This window comes from Scardinius erythrophthalmus (assembly GCF_964197995.2).
Source record: "Scardinius erythrophthalmus genome assembly, chromosome: 19".
Lineage (NCBI taxonomy): Eukaryota > Metazoa > Chordata > Actinopteri > Cypriniformes > Leuciscidae > Scardinius > Scardinius erythrophthalmus.
In genome coordinates this window covers 7,545,641-7,560,924 of record NC_138239.1, presented here as the reverse complement: position 1 = coordinate 7,560,924, position 15,284 = coordinate 7,545,641, and the positions used below count along the sequence as shown (strand labels likewise).

Sequence of the window (15,284 nt, the reverse complement as noted above, 5' to 3'; positions counted from 1 at the left end):
AGATGTATCGGCCCAAAAAGCATGTCGGCCCACTGGGAATCTCCTAGCCTACATGCGTGGACGTCACACTTTAAATCCTACCGGTTGCCTTTGACCATCAACTTATTTAGCTGCTGGTGCATCAGTTGACACGCCATCTCCTTTTCCCTCTTTCTTTTTCTATTTTTAGTCCCGATAGCTTTTTTGCTTTATCCATCTTTTTCGACTCGTACCTGCTCGCTCAGCGCTCACGGTGCCCCCGCCTGCTCGCGATACCCCCCCCCCCCTCCCCCTCCCCCCTCCCTCCATGTCAAAATTATATGATGGAATCTTATGAATATCCTATAGCCTGTTAGTCCTCTAAAAAGTTATATAACATTGAGGAAATGCAGAAATTATTTAGAAACACACAACAGTCTACGTATAGATAAAAAAATAAAAAATAAAATGACCATCGCTTTGGCGCCCCCCTGGTGCTGCGCGCCCCTATGCGCCGCATATAGCGCATACCCACTTTTTGCGCCACTGCAGTAGGCTACTTGTTGGACCTCGTTATTGAAACACAAAATAACCAATAAAATCTCAAGCACCAAAAGCAGCCCATACTAATCATCCAAGTTCTCTTTATCTGGGAAGTATGCACTTTTCATTTATTCATACACGGTTTCAAAAACATTTATAAATGCTTTTTCTTTTCCTTTGCTGTAATTTCAAAGTAGTTATTGTGCTTTTAAATTGCATGCCATCTATAGCCTATATCTTCCTGATAAAGAAAAAAAAAACTTTTGTTTATCCTTTGAATAGAGGTTGATGATACAGTAATATCCATTGGTGTAGCTATATATAGAAAATGGGTAAAATGCAACAATTTGAACATGGAGCCACATTATATCTATAGGATTGAACCATATAGGGCTTTTAAAATGAAGGTTACAAAAGAAAAGTTTATTAAGAATGAGAATATAGAAGGATATAGAAAGAATGAGAATATAGAAGGATGACTTTATATTACTTGTTACAGGCACACAAACTTTGGAAAAATACTATTTATGGCACTAAGTAATGTTCAATTGTGTTGATAGAAAAAAAAGGATACATTTCTAGTTTCAACATTATTTGTTCTTCAGAAAATGTGCGACCATTGAAAATGTGTACTAATTTAATCATGGAGCCACATTAACATCCCTATATATTGGGACTTAAAATTAACCATGCATATTCGGTCGTAAAAATTAAGAAACCAAAAGAAAAGTGTGTTAAGAATTAGAATTTAAAAGGATATTAAGATATTTTTAATATGAGTTGCAGGCATGCAAACTTTGGGCAAAAATCAAAAGTAGTGCTTTTCCCCATTTTTAAAATGTCACCATTGGCATAGCTATAATAAAACGAAGATGGCCAAAGTCAACTGATTTAGCTAACAATCTCTGTGTAAAAGTAAAATAATGATGCAGTTCTAAAGTCATTTTAACCCCCCTGTAATCTGACTCCAAATCTCAGGTGAAAATTGTCATTTTGACCCATTTTACAAAACTGTAAATTACTCAGTAAATATGCATCCTTCACATGTATCCTAATATTTTGGCTTTATTCTTTATTTACGTTTGTCTTTCTTCAACATAAGGGTGAGTAATTACTGACAGAATTTTCATTTTTGGGTGAACTAACCCTTTAAGCCTAGTAGTGACTGTTTAATGAGCAGTAGGATAATCTCTATCTCTTTTCTCCCAGTGTGAGTATCTGCAGGTTGGAACCAAAACAACGTTCTTCTGCAAAATGCATGCAATTTTGGTTTTAACCGCTAGAGGGACAATGGTGTAATAATAATTTCTAATAATTTAATAACTTTTATAAATAAAGTTGTAAGCTGTATTGGCTCTCTAAGACCTCAGTTACACCTGGTAGGCCTAATAAGATCCAAATGAGGTGATCAAAAGTGGAGAGCTAAATAGCCAACAATAATAAACCCAAAGACGTTTTGTGATCTTATGTCAAGTTCATGCTCTCCAAACATAACCTAGTGTTCACATATCTACTATAATAAATCAAATACTTGAAATGAACATATGGCGTGATTTGTGAAAAATTAATTTGAAATAGAGGGCTACTTTTGAATGCTGTTATTAGTTATGGCATCAACAGGGGCTACGGAGAAGACGATAACCTGTCAATCTCTGACGCCCGGCAACACTTTGATTTAGCGATGATTTAGTTACAAAACCAGAGACGTTCACCCGAATCCGACTCATACCAGGTCAACCGTCAAAGGAGACGCATTTGAGACTCATGTTACAGGTGTAACTTACACAGCGATACTTCTCGGCTGACCGAGTGACCGAGGCGGACCTCAGTAAATGCTCTCACTTCTACCCGTGTTTGTTGTGAATGTGATGTCCATTGTTTTAGTGAACTGCTGCCCTCTACTGTAAGAAACCCGTAACTGCAGTGTTAGTTCAGTACTTACAGGGGCACTTCACTTATTCCTCCAGAAACTAAATGGACCAAAACACTGTCCAATAAATAATAGTTGTACGCAATAGCGGTCAATCAGTCTTAGTTATAGCATAGCAAATACTAACATTTTAATCATGTGAAATAATACATGAAAATTTTTTGGAAAAACAGTTTATTTTTTTAGTATTGGATCTTTTGTGACACTTCAGTCTATACGAGACTAAGATGAAAAACATCTAGAAAACATCTAATGTCATTTCATACATATGTCACTCAGGTTTCATATTTCTCCTATGGGATTCACTCTTTGAGAAGATGGACAATATGAATTTTGCAGACTCTTTAGGATTGAAAGTGGCCGGTACAATGAGATACTCTCCTGGTTCAAGCTTGAAGAATCTCATCACATCTCTTGCATTGATGAAGTTCCCACTACCAATGGGGCCTTTACGGTAGAAGAACTTGTCCGGGAGCTTCACATCTTTCATCTAAAAGAGAATTAAATATAAACTTGTATTGAAGCGACCAGTTTATTTAGTAAATATCATGTAATTTATGCATTTTAAAAGCAAAGTTGTACACTTTTGAGCTTGAATTATATTTTTTACTTGCCTCTGGTGGAATCTGTTGAAGTAGAAAATAGAATAACACACCATTAATAAGTGGAAACCAGAATTACTGTATTTCCGGTGACTCCAATAGAGTTATTTGTTAATACTGACCGCAAAAACATCGAAGCCGATGGCAAAGTTAGAAACTTCACTTCTGTTTCTCTTCTCATGGTTCTGCGTGAGGGACACCAGTATGTTTTCAGGGCACTGACCAAAACATTCCTTATCAAGCTCCTCAATCCTCACCCGAAACTGAGGGTTCTTCCAGAAAGAGTCTACAAGACATTCATTGATTCAGAACTTTCAGGTACATGTAGTAGGTACACATAAACACACACACACACCATATGGCCAATATTATGCATAGACACCCAAAAAGCATGTTGCATGCTGTATCTAATATTTCTATTCATGCATGCTAGTATGTAATTGTATGAAATGCTCACATGCCACTCTCTCTCATTATATGTTTATGAGCTACCTTTATTATTGAGGCAGCCACCGGCTGTAGTCCCATCAACCCAGCTGCCTTTATAACATGTGGAAGTCCATTTGCATTCAGAGGAACTGTCCAGAAAATCAGGACTGAGGCAGCAAATATCAATGTCTTCGAAGTTTTTGGTGAAGTCCTCCATTGACATCCTGCAGTAAAATATGAGTTACTGAAAACATTTGATTCATTAATGCTAGAGATCATATCTGAAACTACAGTTAATGCTCACCAGAACTCCCCCTCATTGGCCAAAGAACGACACTTGGATTGCTCCTCCTTACTCACTTTGTCCCACAAAGATGACCTAAAGTTATGCAAAAGCATATATTAAATATATATTACATGGTGTTATGCTCACTGAGAAACTAACAGCAGCAAATAAAGAGGAAAAAACAGATATACTTTTGAACTGAAAGTACAAGCTTCTGTTGTAATTAGTATTTCTCCAAAAGGGTATAGTTGAATTAGCCTGGTAATACCAAACTCCGCTACTTCGCTTTGCTTCGTAGACATAGTCTGGCATGGCATAATTGAAAAGCGTTTGTCTACCCGTTACCCGTAAGCCAATCACATAACGTTTGGTTATGGCGTGTGTTATGCGCATGCTCAGCCGCATCTAACTTTCACTGTAAACACATGTATGATGCAAAAACAAAACCATCGAGCGAATTACCGGAGTGAACATGGCTGTGCGCGACTTTTGCAGATTATGTGAAGTAAATCTACACATCCACGGTACAATCAGCGTCTACGTCACGGCTCTCAGCCCGCCCTCTGTTCGTTGATTGGCCGGCTGTTTTCAGGCCGGAGGAAAACGGAAAGCTATTACGCTGTCTCAGACTGAGTACAGACAAAGCCCGTCTACGGAAAGCCTTGGCACTTCCTATTAGCCCCATTGTATCGATCTTGGTTGCAGTTCCATTAGAATTCCACTGGGGGTGATCGCGGGCGAGGGCAGACTGAATGGGAGTCTATGGGGCTAGACGGCTAAATGTGTCTCTTTCACCCGATTGCCGTTGAGAAATCTCAGATTTTATTGTAGGTTTTGCAAGTTCAACATGGGTTATAGGTCGAAAGTTGAATGAAGGAGTACTTATTTCTTTTCGATTTCTTACAGGTTGACTTGTTGTTGCCCATAACACGCTAGCATTCTGCTAATGACGTCAGCATTCTGACGTCATTGACATTTTAAAAGACTTTTTAAAGCAAATAAGTGACTCTAAAAAAAATCTAACACCCAGCAATGTGTAATTTATTTGCATCTCCTTTCGAATACAACATTCAAATTACTAGACAAATTATATCCTGAGAAAAGTGGATTTTGAGGGTTTTTCGCCATAGACCTCCATTCATTCTGCACTCGCCTGCGAGCGCCCCCGCATGGACAGAGACGTGTTACTGCAGCCAGTCCAGAAACCGGAAGTAAGCAGAGAGTGCCAATTCTCTTCCTATTAGACATTCTCTGGTACAGAAGCGAAATGAAATTGAGCGGAAGTAAGAAGTCTGACGTAGTCAGGCTATAGTTGAATTTCCAATGGCACAGAATTAAATAAGATACCAAAAAGTAAAAAAATAAAATTAGCAATTGTACCTCAGTCAATTTAAAGTCCATTTTAATATTGTTTAACCATCTTTTTATATATTATCATACAGATTTCTCTCATTTTAACAGGCTGAAATGTTTTAAAGTGATTATCAGAATTCATCAACTCTTTTTAAAAGTAATTGATGTTTGTCCTTTGTTCCCCACCCAAATGATGTCATTTCCCAGAAAGTGATGTCACTAAAGAACTGGCTTTTGTTTTAAAGGTATATTCTATTACAAAAGACTGACTAAAGGCAACAAAAGCTCATTCATTCAAAATATCCTTCAGTGAATGAGAGTTAGCAGTGACCGTTGAAGTAACTCAAGCAAATTAAAAATCAACGGCACTTGAAAACCTCCAGCGATTTTATCTATGTTAGTGTGAACATTCCTTAACAAGAGACAAGATTTTAAACTAAAAACCGTAAACGTCTTGGCCGTTTATTTACACGACAACAGCGTTTTGGGGGTCTGTGCAAGTTTTTGAAAACGATAATGTAATAATTTCTGTGTAAAGTACAAAAACGCGGATTTGTGAAAACGGTGACATCATGCGCATGTGTATTATGTTCAGTCTATAAGTGTGTAGTGTTTCTTTACAAAGTGACAGCGCCAATGCACTGGCCTGGCATGAATAATACAGTGCTTTTAATCGTTTTAGCAGATCCGTGTGAATGGTAATACTTTTGACAACATTGTCGTCTGTACGCAAAAAACGCAAAGTAAATCTTTTACATTAAGAAATTGTTGTTGTTTAAACTTACCCTAAGATTCAAAAAGGCCTGCACACTCTAACAATGAAGGACAACTGACAATTGTGAGATGAGAGTGAAGGGGGTCAGACGCGCAGCGCCACGTCTTTTAAATTCGAACACACTATTCTCTGTGAGAATACACACAGGCGCCCAGCAACGGCTCAGGACAGTGTTCAAAATCCTGCCGCGCCACAGAGCGCCATTTACAGTTTTATATTAAATGTACATTTATGTGTCTCAAATCGTAGTTAATGTATACGGACTTCACCCTGTTCTGCAATATACATTTAGTTTTAAATTTATTTACAGAAATCAGAAAATTGCTGATGTTATCGGATTTTCAGGTGTGAGTTGTCCTAGACGTGGTGCACGTCCGGTGTGCAACCCCCTTGAGACTACTTCAATGAAAAAACGGCAAACATTTGTCACATGCAACGTTTCTCAATGCTATTGCCTAATGAACAATACTCAGTGCAGGAGCCATCTTAAGGTTTTGGTTATTCTTCAGATATTCAAGGAATTACCCCAATATATAGGCTATATATAATTGATCGCCGATTGCTATCATCTTGATTGAAATTGTAAAAAAGAAAAGAAAATTAAACACCTGAATTTTGCATTCATGGGGACTTGAAAAAAAGGCAGCTTTCAAAAATGGCAGCATCATGCAAACCAAAGTGGTGGTATAATTTAAAATCAATTATTAAAATGCTGATGTTTTGATCAAAGAAACCTAGAAAAAAATATGGTATTCAGCTTGGTGAGCTTAATATTTTATCTAATATAGCCTACTACATATATGATGAGGACAAAATTACTTTTAAAGATTTACAGTTTGAAAGCTAACAAGCTAACCGAAAAAAAGTTATTTAGCATACTAATAACTTAATACAACACTAAAACCCCATTAAGACTTTTTTTTTATTTATTTATTTATTTTTTTATTTATTTATTTATTTATACTTAATATAATAGTCATGAATCATCTAGTCTAGTGGTACAAACAAAGAATGACGCTTGATCAGTGTTGTGATTAGCGAACCTATAATTTCACATGACTCTTACTTGTCACTCGTCACCGGTCCACTCGCCTCTTCCCCAAGGGTTCAACACTCTCACCAGCTGAACTGGTTTATCTCTGCATGTTACCTGTAGAGTACATCATGACATGACACTTTTAATGCATAAATACAGAATATGCCATTTCACCAGGGATATTGTGAAATAACCTGTTTACCTCAGGACTGAAGTGACTGAACACAATGCTTTGAGTCACATAAAGTACAAAACATTATTTCAAGAAACTTCTCTTGCAAAATCACAGGCTTGACGTAAGAGGAACACAGGAATGAATGCAAGCTGAACAAAGGACATACCAAAGTGTGGAGCTCATATGCTGAATACATCTGAATGCAATTAGTAAATAAATACTGGTGTACACAATAACAAAAACAGTTAATAGGAGGAGAACAAAGCAAATATTGTTGTAGTTCAGGGGTGCGCAATCCTGTTCCTATAGTATAGATCAACCTGCAGAGTTCAGATCTAACCCTGATCTAACACACCCATCTGTAATTATCAAGCGCTCCTGAAGATCTACAATAGCTGGTTCTGTTGTGATTGATCAGGGTTGGAGCTGAACTTTGCAGGAAGGTAGATCTCCAGGAACAGGATTTGGCACCCCTGTTGTAGTTAAACACCTGTCTTTCTATAAAAATCAACCTCTGGCTTATTTAACATTTTCCCAAGTGGTTCCATTTGAAGACAGGTCCCAGAAAAGAGCCTTGAGGGCACTACTCAGCAATTCATCACAAAGTTAGTGCAGGAGGTTTTAAAACTAAATGGACTGGAAATGATGCAATGGAAAAAAGTGATGCTCCTATGTAGAACAAATTCAGAAAATCCATCCATCCATCCATCCATCCATCCATCTATCTGTGTCTGTCTGTCCCCCTAATCTGATGGCACTGTAATGTGACATTTGATTCTGTGCAGACTTACCTTGTAAACCCCCGTCACTGTATATGCATGGCCTTGAACAATGCCATTGGGTAATACTGTGTTTGCAGATGTTTTCTGATATGGGATGAAAAAAAGATATTGAATCAATAATGCTGCTCTGTGAAATATGTATCAGGAAATAGGAAAAGATTGCTTTTTGTACAGCCAATGCTCTACATTGTTCCCTTACATTTTAGAAATGTTCACTATAGTAATTTGTATTTAATTGAACATTGAAATCTTTAATGCAAAATACTTCAGTGACAGTGTTTTAGATGGATATGGTTATAACATCTGTCACGGTAATGAAAGAACAAGTCTGAGGTCACTGCTTACCCCCACAAAGGTGCCACAGGCCATCAGAGCCTTTGTTTTTGCTGCTCGGTTCATCAGGCTCCACAAATCAACAGAAGTTTTTGCTGTTTCAAAGTGCACGTGGATGCCACCAGTGAAGTCCAACAGAGCCTCACATACAAGACCAGCCTGCAAGTCAGCATAAGAGCCGCACGTCCTGTAAAAGTCATTCTACATTTCAATATACAGTGGACCAACAAGCATTTAATGATTGATTCTGTGGATTTACTCAAATTGATGATTAAAATAGACCAGGGGTGTCCAATCCTGCTCCTGGAGGGCCACTGTCCTGCAGAGTTCAGCTCCAACCCCAATTAAACACACCTGAACCAGCTGACCAAGGTCTTACTAGGCTTACTAGAAACTTCAGGCAGGGGTGTTGAGGCAAGCGGGAGCTAAACTCTGCAGGACAGTGGCCCTCCAGGACCGAGTTTGGACTGTTATCATTGTGACCAATACATCATGTCCAATACTTCTATCTGTAAGGCAACTTCAGAACCAGGGTACATACACAACATGAAAAGGGCCCAAATCTCTTGTAATTATGGTTAAATAATATTTGGTAGCACTTTATTTACAGTCTTGTTCCCCATGTACATACATACTTATTATAGCAATTACAATAACAGGGTAAAGGTACTAACCCTGATCCTGCCCCTAAACTTAACCTTTACATGTAGTTACCTTATATTACCAGTGCTGTCTTGGGTAAGTACACTGCAAGTACACATACTGTAAAATCAGGTGTAACAATATTTTTGTTCAATAAACAAACATGCTTTTAAGAATAAACCTACTTGGCATAAGCTTTCTCCAGCAAGGCAGGCCAAAACTCAGATGTTTTTGAATGAACAAAAATGAGCTTGCCATCGATTGTTGGCAGTTTGTCATCAATGACAACGTCAATCCATTTCCCAAACCTCCAGAACTATATGAATAAAGCAGAAGGTTTAAGGACTGATCATTTGGTTTCATAAAATATATTTAAGTTATTTTGAAAAAGACCAAAGAACTCACTCTAAAGTGAAATATCCCTGCATAGTCTTCACCAAATGACTGGCCGACTGGCATGACCTGGTCCATGACATCCTCCTGAAAGGTTAAAGCTCCAACTGAAGCAAGAAACCAGCAGTCTCCTAAGGTAAAAGCATAAACATTAGCAAAAATAGATCTTTCATTGAGTTAACAAAAGACAAAATATAGAGTGATGCAAATTACTGCACAGATACAGTATCATTCAAAACCAACACCTAATGGAGTATGTAATAAACACATATATAAGCATACCTAAAGATCCTTGGGAATAGTCAAACCTGGAAACCCCGTCTACAATGAGTTTAGGGTCTGCCACTAATTTCTAAAGAGAGAGAATAATTAAATGAATACATTATACAACGAAATTTGCCCTAAGGATTTGGGAACAACTGAAGACATTTAGACTCGTATATTGTATTTTGAATCTGCTTTCAAGACACTTAAAGGCACAGTACGCCTCTAGAGTTTCCTTTTTCAAAACAATAATAAAGGCGTAGCTTGATGATGCCGTGACTGAACGTGGAATCATGGGAGTTGTCGTCTTCACCTCCACAGCCTTGAGCTGATTGATGATTAATGATTGAGCTATTGTGTTTATTTTATTAACATTACTGTGGTATATGAAGCAGGGCGGGGCCAAGAGCCGTGGGACATTTTACCTTGCTGTTTTTATTAAAGTTACATTTAAAGTTCACCTCCTTTCCTGAACTTAAACTTTGTTACAGTTATGTCTGATCACTTAAATTCCACTCATTTTATTTACTTCTGTATGAGAAGTAATTCAGCACTTGCGGCTGTTTTATTAGGTCACTTTATCTGATAAATTTAAATTGTGGGGTAACATAGCGCTGTTTTTACAATCTTACTAAAATACATTTGAGTGTGTTGAAAGTTATTTTTAACGTTATTCTGTGTGTTCGCTCGGTGGCTGGTATGCGACACTTGTTGCACATTGCAGTAACTTAGATCGATATTAGAATATCATATTATTAAAAGCTGGGTGACTTGTGTTGCTAAATGGCATGCACTTAATTTCAAAATATTTTGTATGGTGTACTTTTACTACAAGCTCTTTTTGATTATGCCATGTTAGCCATTTGACAAAATAGCATTGTCTCTGAGGCATGGCACAAACATGTTACTCACGGTAAATCAAGAAAACAAAAGATTCAAGAAATAAGGCTAATCGTGTTGAACTATATAACAATGATTAGTTTTCTGTCGATAAAAGTATCCAAACAGTTGCTCACCTATCTAATAAAACATAATATATTTAAGTATAGTAATTATTAAACACATAACATAATATACATTATAAACATTATATTAAAGTGTCTTCTACCAGTAACATGGATATGTCATTGACAGACGACACAATGACATGGGTCGTTACTGGGTAAAATACCTGATTTCTCTGGATTTAAACATTTGGGATCTTGCAAGTACACATCAACAAAATATATAACATTGTTTGAGTGTTTTTTGGGCATTTTAATCCAAAAATAGTGCATATTGTGCCTTTAAGATGTCTTGCCACAATTGTAAATAAAAATATGATGGGAAATGCTACAGATAAACCTGTTCTTACAAGCCGTAAGAGACATTTAGCAACAATTGATGATGGTAATATTCAACAAGTTATTTTAGATCCATTCAAACAATAATGTCTATATACTCTTCTTGAAAGTTTCTGAAGGTCTGAAGATGGAAAGTCAATACAGGTAACTTACTGATGGCCTAAACCATTTGATTTGTTTCATACCCAATCCAAGTTTCTTCTTTGGGTCAATGGAGCTGCTGTCTGAAGGGAACTTCTCATCAACATAACTCATTTTATTGGTGAAGCAGCTCTTCTTCAACTCCTGGTAGTCCTGATCCAAGAATTTCAAAGGGACGTCAAGAGTGCCAGTTTTGTCTCTTTTGGGCTGTTCATCCCCGGGTATTCTGTTCACAGGAGGTGGTGGCATTTTTACAGCTGTAAAAGTCAGATTTTTAGGAAAAAATATAAAGAAAAAGATTAAAGTGTCACATCTGGCATTGTTTACTGGTGAGATGACACAACACTAAGCTATAATATGTTTTGTTTCCAAAGACCTATAAGAGATAAGAGACTCTAGGCTTGTTAGACCTGTTTGGTAGGGAAATCTTGTCCCTTTGAAAGACACATCTTGATAGCTTTTAAGAGACTTACAATATAATTAGAGATTAAACTCAGTTTTTTTAAGATATAAATCAGTGGTTCTCAACTCCAGTCTTCGGACCCGCTGCTCTGCACATTTTGTATGTCTCCCTTATTTAACACACCTGAATCAGATCATCAGCTCGTTAAGAGAGACTCCATGAACTGAACTGAGTGTGTCAGATAAGAGAGACATACAAAATGTGCAGAGCAACGGGTCCCGAGGACTGGAGTTGAGAACCACTGATATAAATGACATACTTCATCTTTAAGGATAACAACTCACCTAATTGAGCAGTTTTCTCTTACTAGGTTCTTACATATAACTGAAACTTTGCCCAAATTACTTGGATGTGGAACGTAACAGAAAAATAATTCTACAAGCAATACAATAGAATATTTAACATTTTAGAGGAACCACTTAAAACAGTTTTATTCACTTAGAGCTAAAAGTCCAGGAAAACATAAACCTTTATTAGTTTTGATATATATTTTTCAAATTCTGTCAAATTTGATTTGTCAAATTCTGATTAATATCAGAAAATGTAAAAAATTCACGATTCATGTAAAAAATAAACCTTGCATCACAATAAGTGTATTGTGATTGTCAAAACATTTTAGTAACTACACAGAATTTTAGGTTTAGTGACAAGTTACACTGTTTACATACAATTTCTGGTAAGCTGTTTTTAAATTTCAATTTCAATTCAAATCAATTCTTGTGATTTGATTCAATATTGACTCATTTGGATAAATATTAGGTACACAAGATATGCGTTAATTTTTCTCAAGAAAAAAAAAGAAAAAAAAACTCACCTAATGCTGTAAACATACAGAGAGACTTATCAGCTGGTAATAAGGTTAAAATAACTCGTTTTTCATTATATATTATTTTACTTAGGCTACGTCTACATTAATCCGGATACATTTGAAAACGGCGTTTTCGTTTATAAACGCTCTCCGTCCACACTAGCGTTTTCAAGCGTTTTCGGACGTTTCAGTGTGGATGAGAAACTTTTGAAAAACGCCTGAAAACGCTAAATTCACCTTTACTGCGCATGTGTAAAAACCCACAAACGCTCACTGATATGATTCAGATGGAAAAATAAATAATAAAGTTATCGCGCAATTCTTCTGACAGGATAATTTTATTTAGTAAAATATCTCACCATTCACTGATGCGGCGCACGCAGACACCATATGTTTGGTCTAAAACGCGACTGTTCTCATGTATTACCGCAGGACAGCAAATGTGAGTAAATTCTGTCATCTTTGCAGGACTGTGATATGAAGAGTGTGCAATGTAGAATATTTTTAGCAACAGTGTGAAAGTGAATAGCACATAACAGGCACAATACTGGTATAAACGTGAATACCTATTGGTACAATATTTGTCACATGACTAAAATTACGTCATCGTTTTTAAATCTCTCCGGTTTCACAGTCCACACTACAACGCAAAAACGGCGTTTTCAAATTCATACGCTTTGGAGTGCGTTTTCAAAAAGCTTCGTTTTCCTTAATAAAAACGCCGTCTCAGTGTGGACGGAAGGCCAAAACGGAGAGAAAAATATGCGTTTTCAAACGAAAACGTATTAGTGTGGACATGGCCTCAGTGTGATTGATAGATAGATGAATATACATTTCGGTAAGTTGTAGGCTACTGTCTCTTTCAACATTGTTCATTCGTGTTTTTATCTAGCTAGTAGAGATTATCGGTTCACGTGCCGCTAGGGATCTGTCACGTCACATTTACAAGCGCCCAAACGGTATTTAGCCTTTTGCTTGAATTTCGTAATAAAATTGACAGAATTTGAGAGCTGAGATTTTTTTTATATAATAAGTAACCTGCTCTGTCTTGTCTGTCGGTCTCCGTCCTCTTTGTTTTTCCTGTGCGTGAGAAAATGGATGTGTGGCGTAATGAGGCCTTTATTGAGAGTGAGGAGTCACGTGCCGACTTGGGCTGATTTGGGCGGGGTCTGAGCACTGATCTATATAATGATTCTAATGATTAGTCATTCAATGTCATTCTATATAGATCAGTGGGTCTGAGCCTACTTTTTACAGTCTATGGTCTGAGCCTGTCGGCCATAATGGAAGGAGACGCTATCGGTTGCCAGGGGCAACGCCTTCAGAACTACACAGAAGCGCGACTAAACATTCCAGAGCTCTTTAATTTTTGCGCATTATTATTTCATTTAGGCTATTATTATTAGGCTATTTATTATTTCAGCGGGACACAGACTGATCTACGAATACGAAAAAGAAAAGGAAGAAAGTAAAGCAATGCAAAAAGATAAAGCGAAAGAAAAGGGACCTACAGGAACAAGCTCACACCAAGCGCAAAACAGCGGTATTTAGAGAAGATAACATGAGATATAATTCGTCTTGTGTTGACCTAACGGGCGATCTTTGGTCTTGTGAATCTAGTTCCCTGGCCAAACTGAGGGCTAAGTGAAATTTCATAACTTTATATTTAGGCTATTTAACTTTACCGTTGTTGTAATGTTAGACTAGAGCGCTGACTTTGTATGTTTGACTGAATCGTTTGCTTTATTTCTTATTGTATAGCTTCTTGTACTTTTTACTTATAGGCTACTTTTATAATGGCTATTATTGATAAAACTGAAATTCAACAAAAAGAGACAGGGTTTAGTTTTGTAATTTTTTTTTACATTTTATTACAGTGATGATCAGAGTACAAATGCACATAATATTGCCTGAACCATATTAATAAGTTTAATATTTTTAAAATTTAAACGAAAAGAACAATTTAAATATAACAATTAAAAAAAAAAGTTTTGTTATAAATATGCTAACGTTACATGTAGTGATGTGAATATAATAAATATGTGTTGCCTGAACCACGTTTGTGTAATGTTTAAGATTTCTTTAAATGAAAACGAAAAGAGGCAGTGTAGTGTTTTATAACATATTTCGTTTTATTGTTGCCTAAAATGTACATACAGAGATAACCGGAGTAGCAGAGCGAGCTGAGTGGCGTCCTCGGGAGTCATTCTCCTGAGCTGGACTTGGCATTTATGTCCGAACTTTGCGTACTTGCTATTGAGAAATGCCTAAATGTCGGCGCTTGGCTTCTTGTGACAAACACTGGAGCAGTTTTTACTTCCAGGCATGGTAAAACAGTGCGGAATTGCGAAAACCTCCTCTACTACCGAGTTAACAACACACGTGTTGGCAGGATTCCAGCGGCAAAACATCATTGTTTACACGGCGAATCGAGGGGAGGGGGCGGGGCTCTATACCGTGACGACAACTCCTCAAGCCTGTTTTATACTTCTGCGTCGAACTGCCGCCGTAGCTACGTCGTAGGCTTTGTGTAGCGCGCGTACCCTACGGCGTACCCTGACGTGCACCTCTCCAAAAATGTAACAACGCGTCAATTCTACGCGGACACAAGCGCGGTGATTGGTCTGCCAGAACCCCTCCCTCGGGGTTTCACATGCTCCCTAGGTGCGCGTCAACGCGGACAACGACACAGAAGTATAAATTAAAACCAACACGTTGCCTACGGCGTATAGGCTCCGGCGTAGGTCCGACGCAGAAGTATAATGAGGCCTTCACTCTCATGTTGAGTTCTGCGTCGAACTGCCGCCGTAGCTACGTCATAGGCTGTGTTTAGCGCGCGTACCCTGACGTGCACCTCTCCAAAAATGTAACAACGCGTCAATTCTACGCGGACGCAAAGCGCTGTGATTGGTGGTCTGCCAGAACCCCTCCCTCGGGGTTTCACATGCTCCCTAGGTGCGCGTCAACGCGGACAACGACGCAGAAGTATAAATTAAAACCAACACGTTGCCTACGGCGTATAGGCTCC

The 15,284-nt window shown here is 37.7% G+C and overlaps 1 protein-coding gene across 2 annotated transcripts; it reads right to left on the bottom strand.

Moving 5' to 3' along the window:
* Window positions 1-2,593: 2,593 nt before the first annotated feature.
* LOC308679736 (calpain-14-like) lies at window positions 2,594-13,348 on the bottom strand. Of its 2 annotated transcripts, none has more exons than XM_081347385.1 (12): window positions 13,295-13,348; window positions 11,030-11,242; window positions 9,520-9,589; window positions 9,250-9,368; window positions 9,030-9,160; window positions 8,215-8,389; window positions 7,879-7,953; window positions 6,943-7,026; window positions 3,767-3,841; window positions 3,526-3,686; window positions 3,152-3,319; window positions 2,594-2,921 (listed from the first exon to the last, which is right to left on the bottom strand). In XM_081347385.1, exons 2-8 carry the CDS (start codon window positions 11,090-11,092, stop codon window positions 6,946-6,948), a joined length of 714 nt encoding a protein of 237 aa, XP_081203511.1. In that variant the 5' UTR covers window positions 11,093-11,242; window positions 13,295-13,348; the 3' UTR covers window positions 2,594-2,921; window positions 3,152-3,319; window positions 3,526-3,686; window positions 3,767-3,841; window positions 6,943-6,945. The 2 variants fall into 2 exon arrangements, with proteins under 2 accessions (XP_081203511.1, XP_081203510.1); XM_081347384.1 differs by having other exon boundaries at window positions 10,998-11,242; window positions 13,295-13,342.
* Between the last annotated feature and the right edge of the window lie 1,936 nt (window positions 13,349-15,284).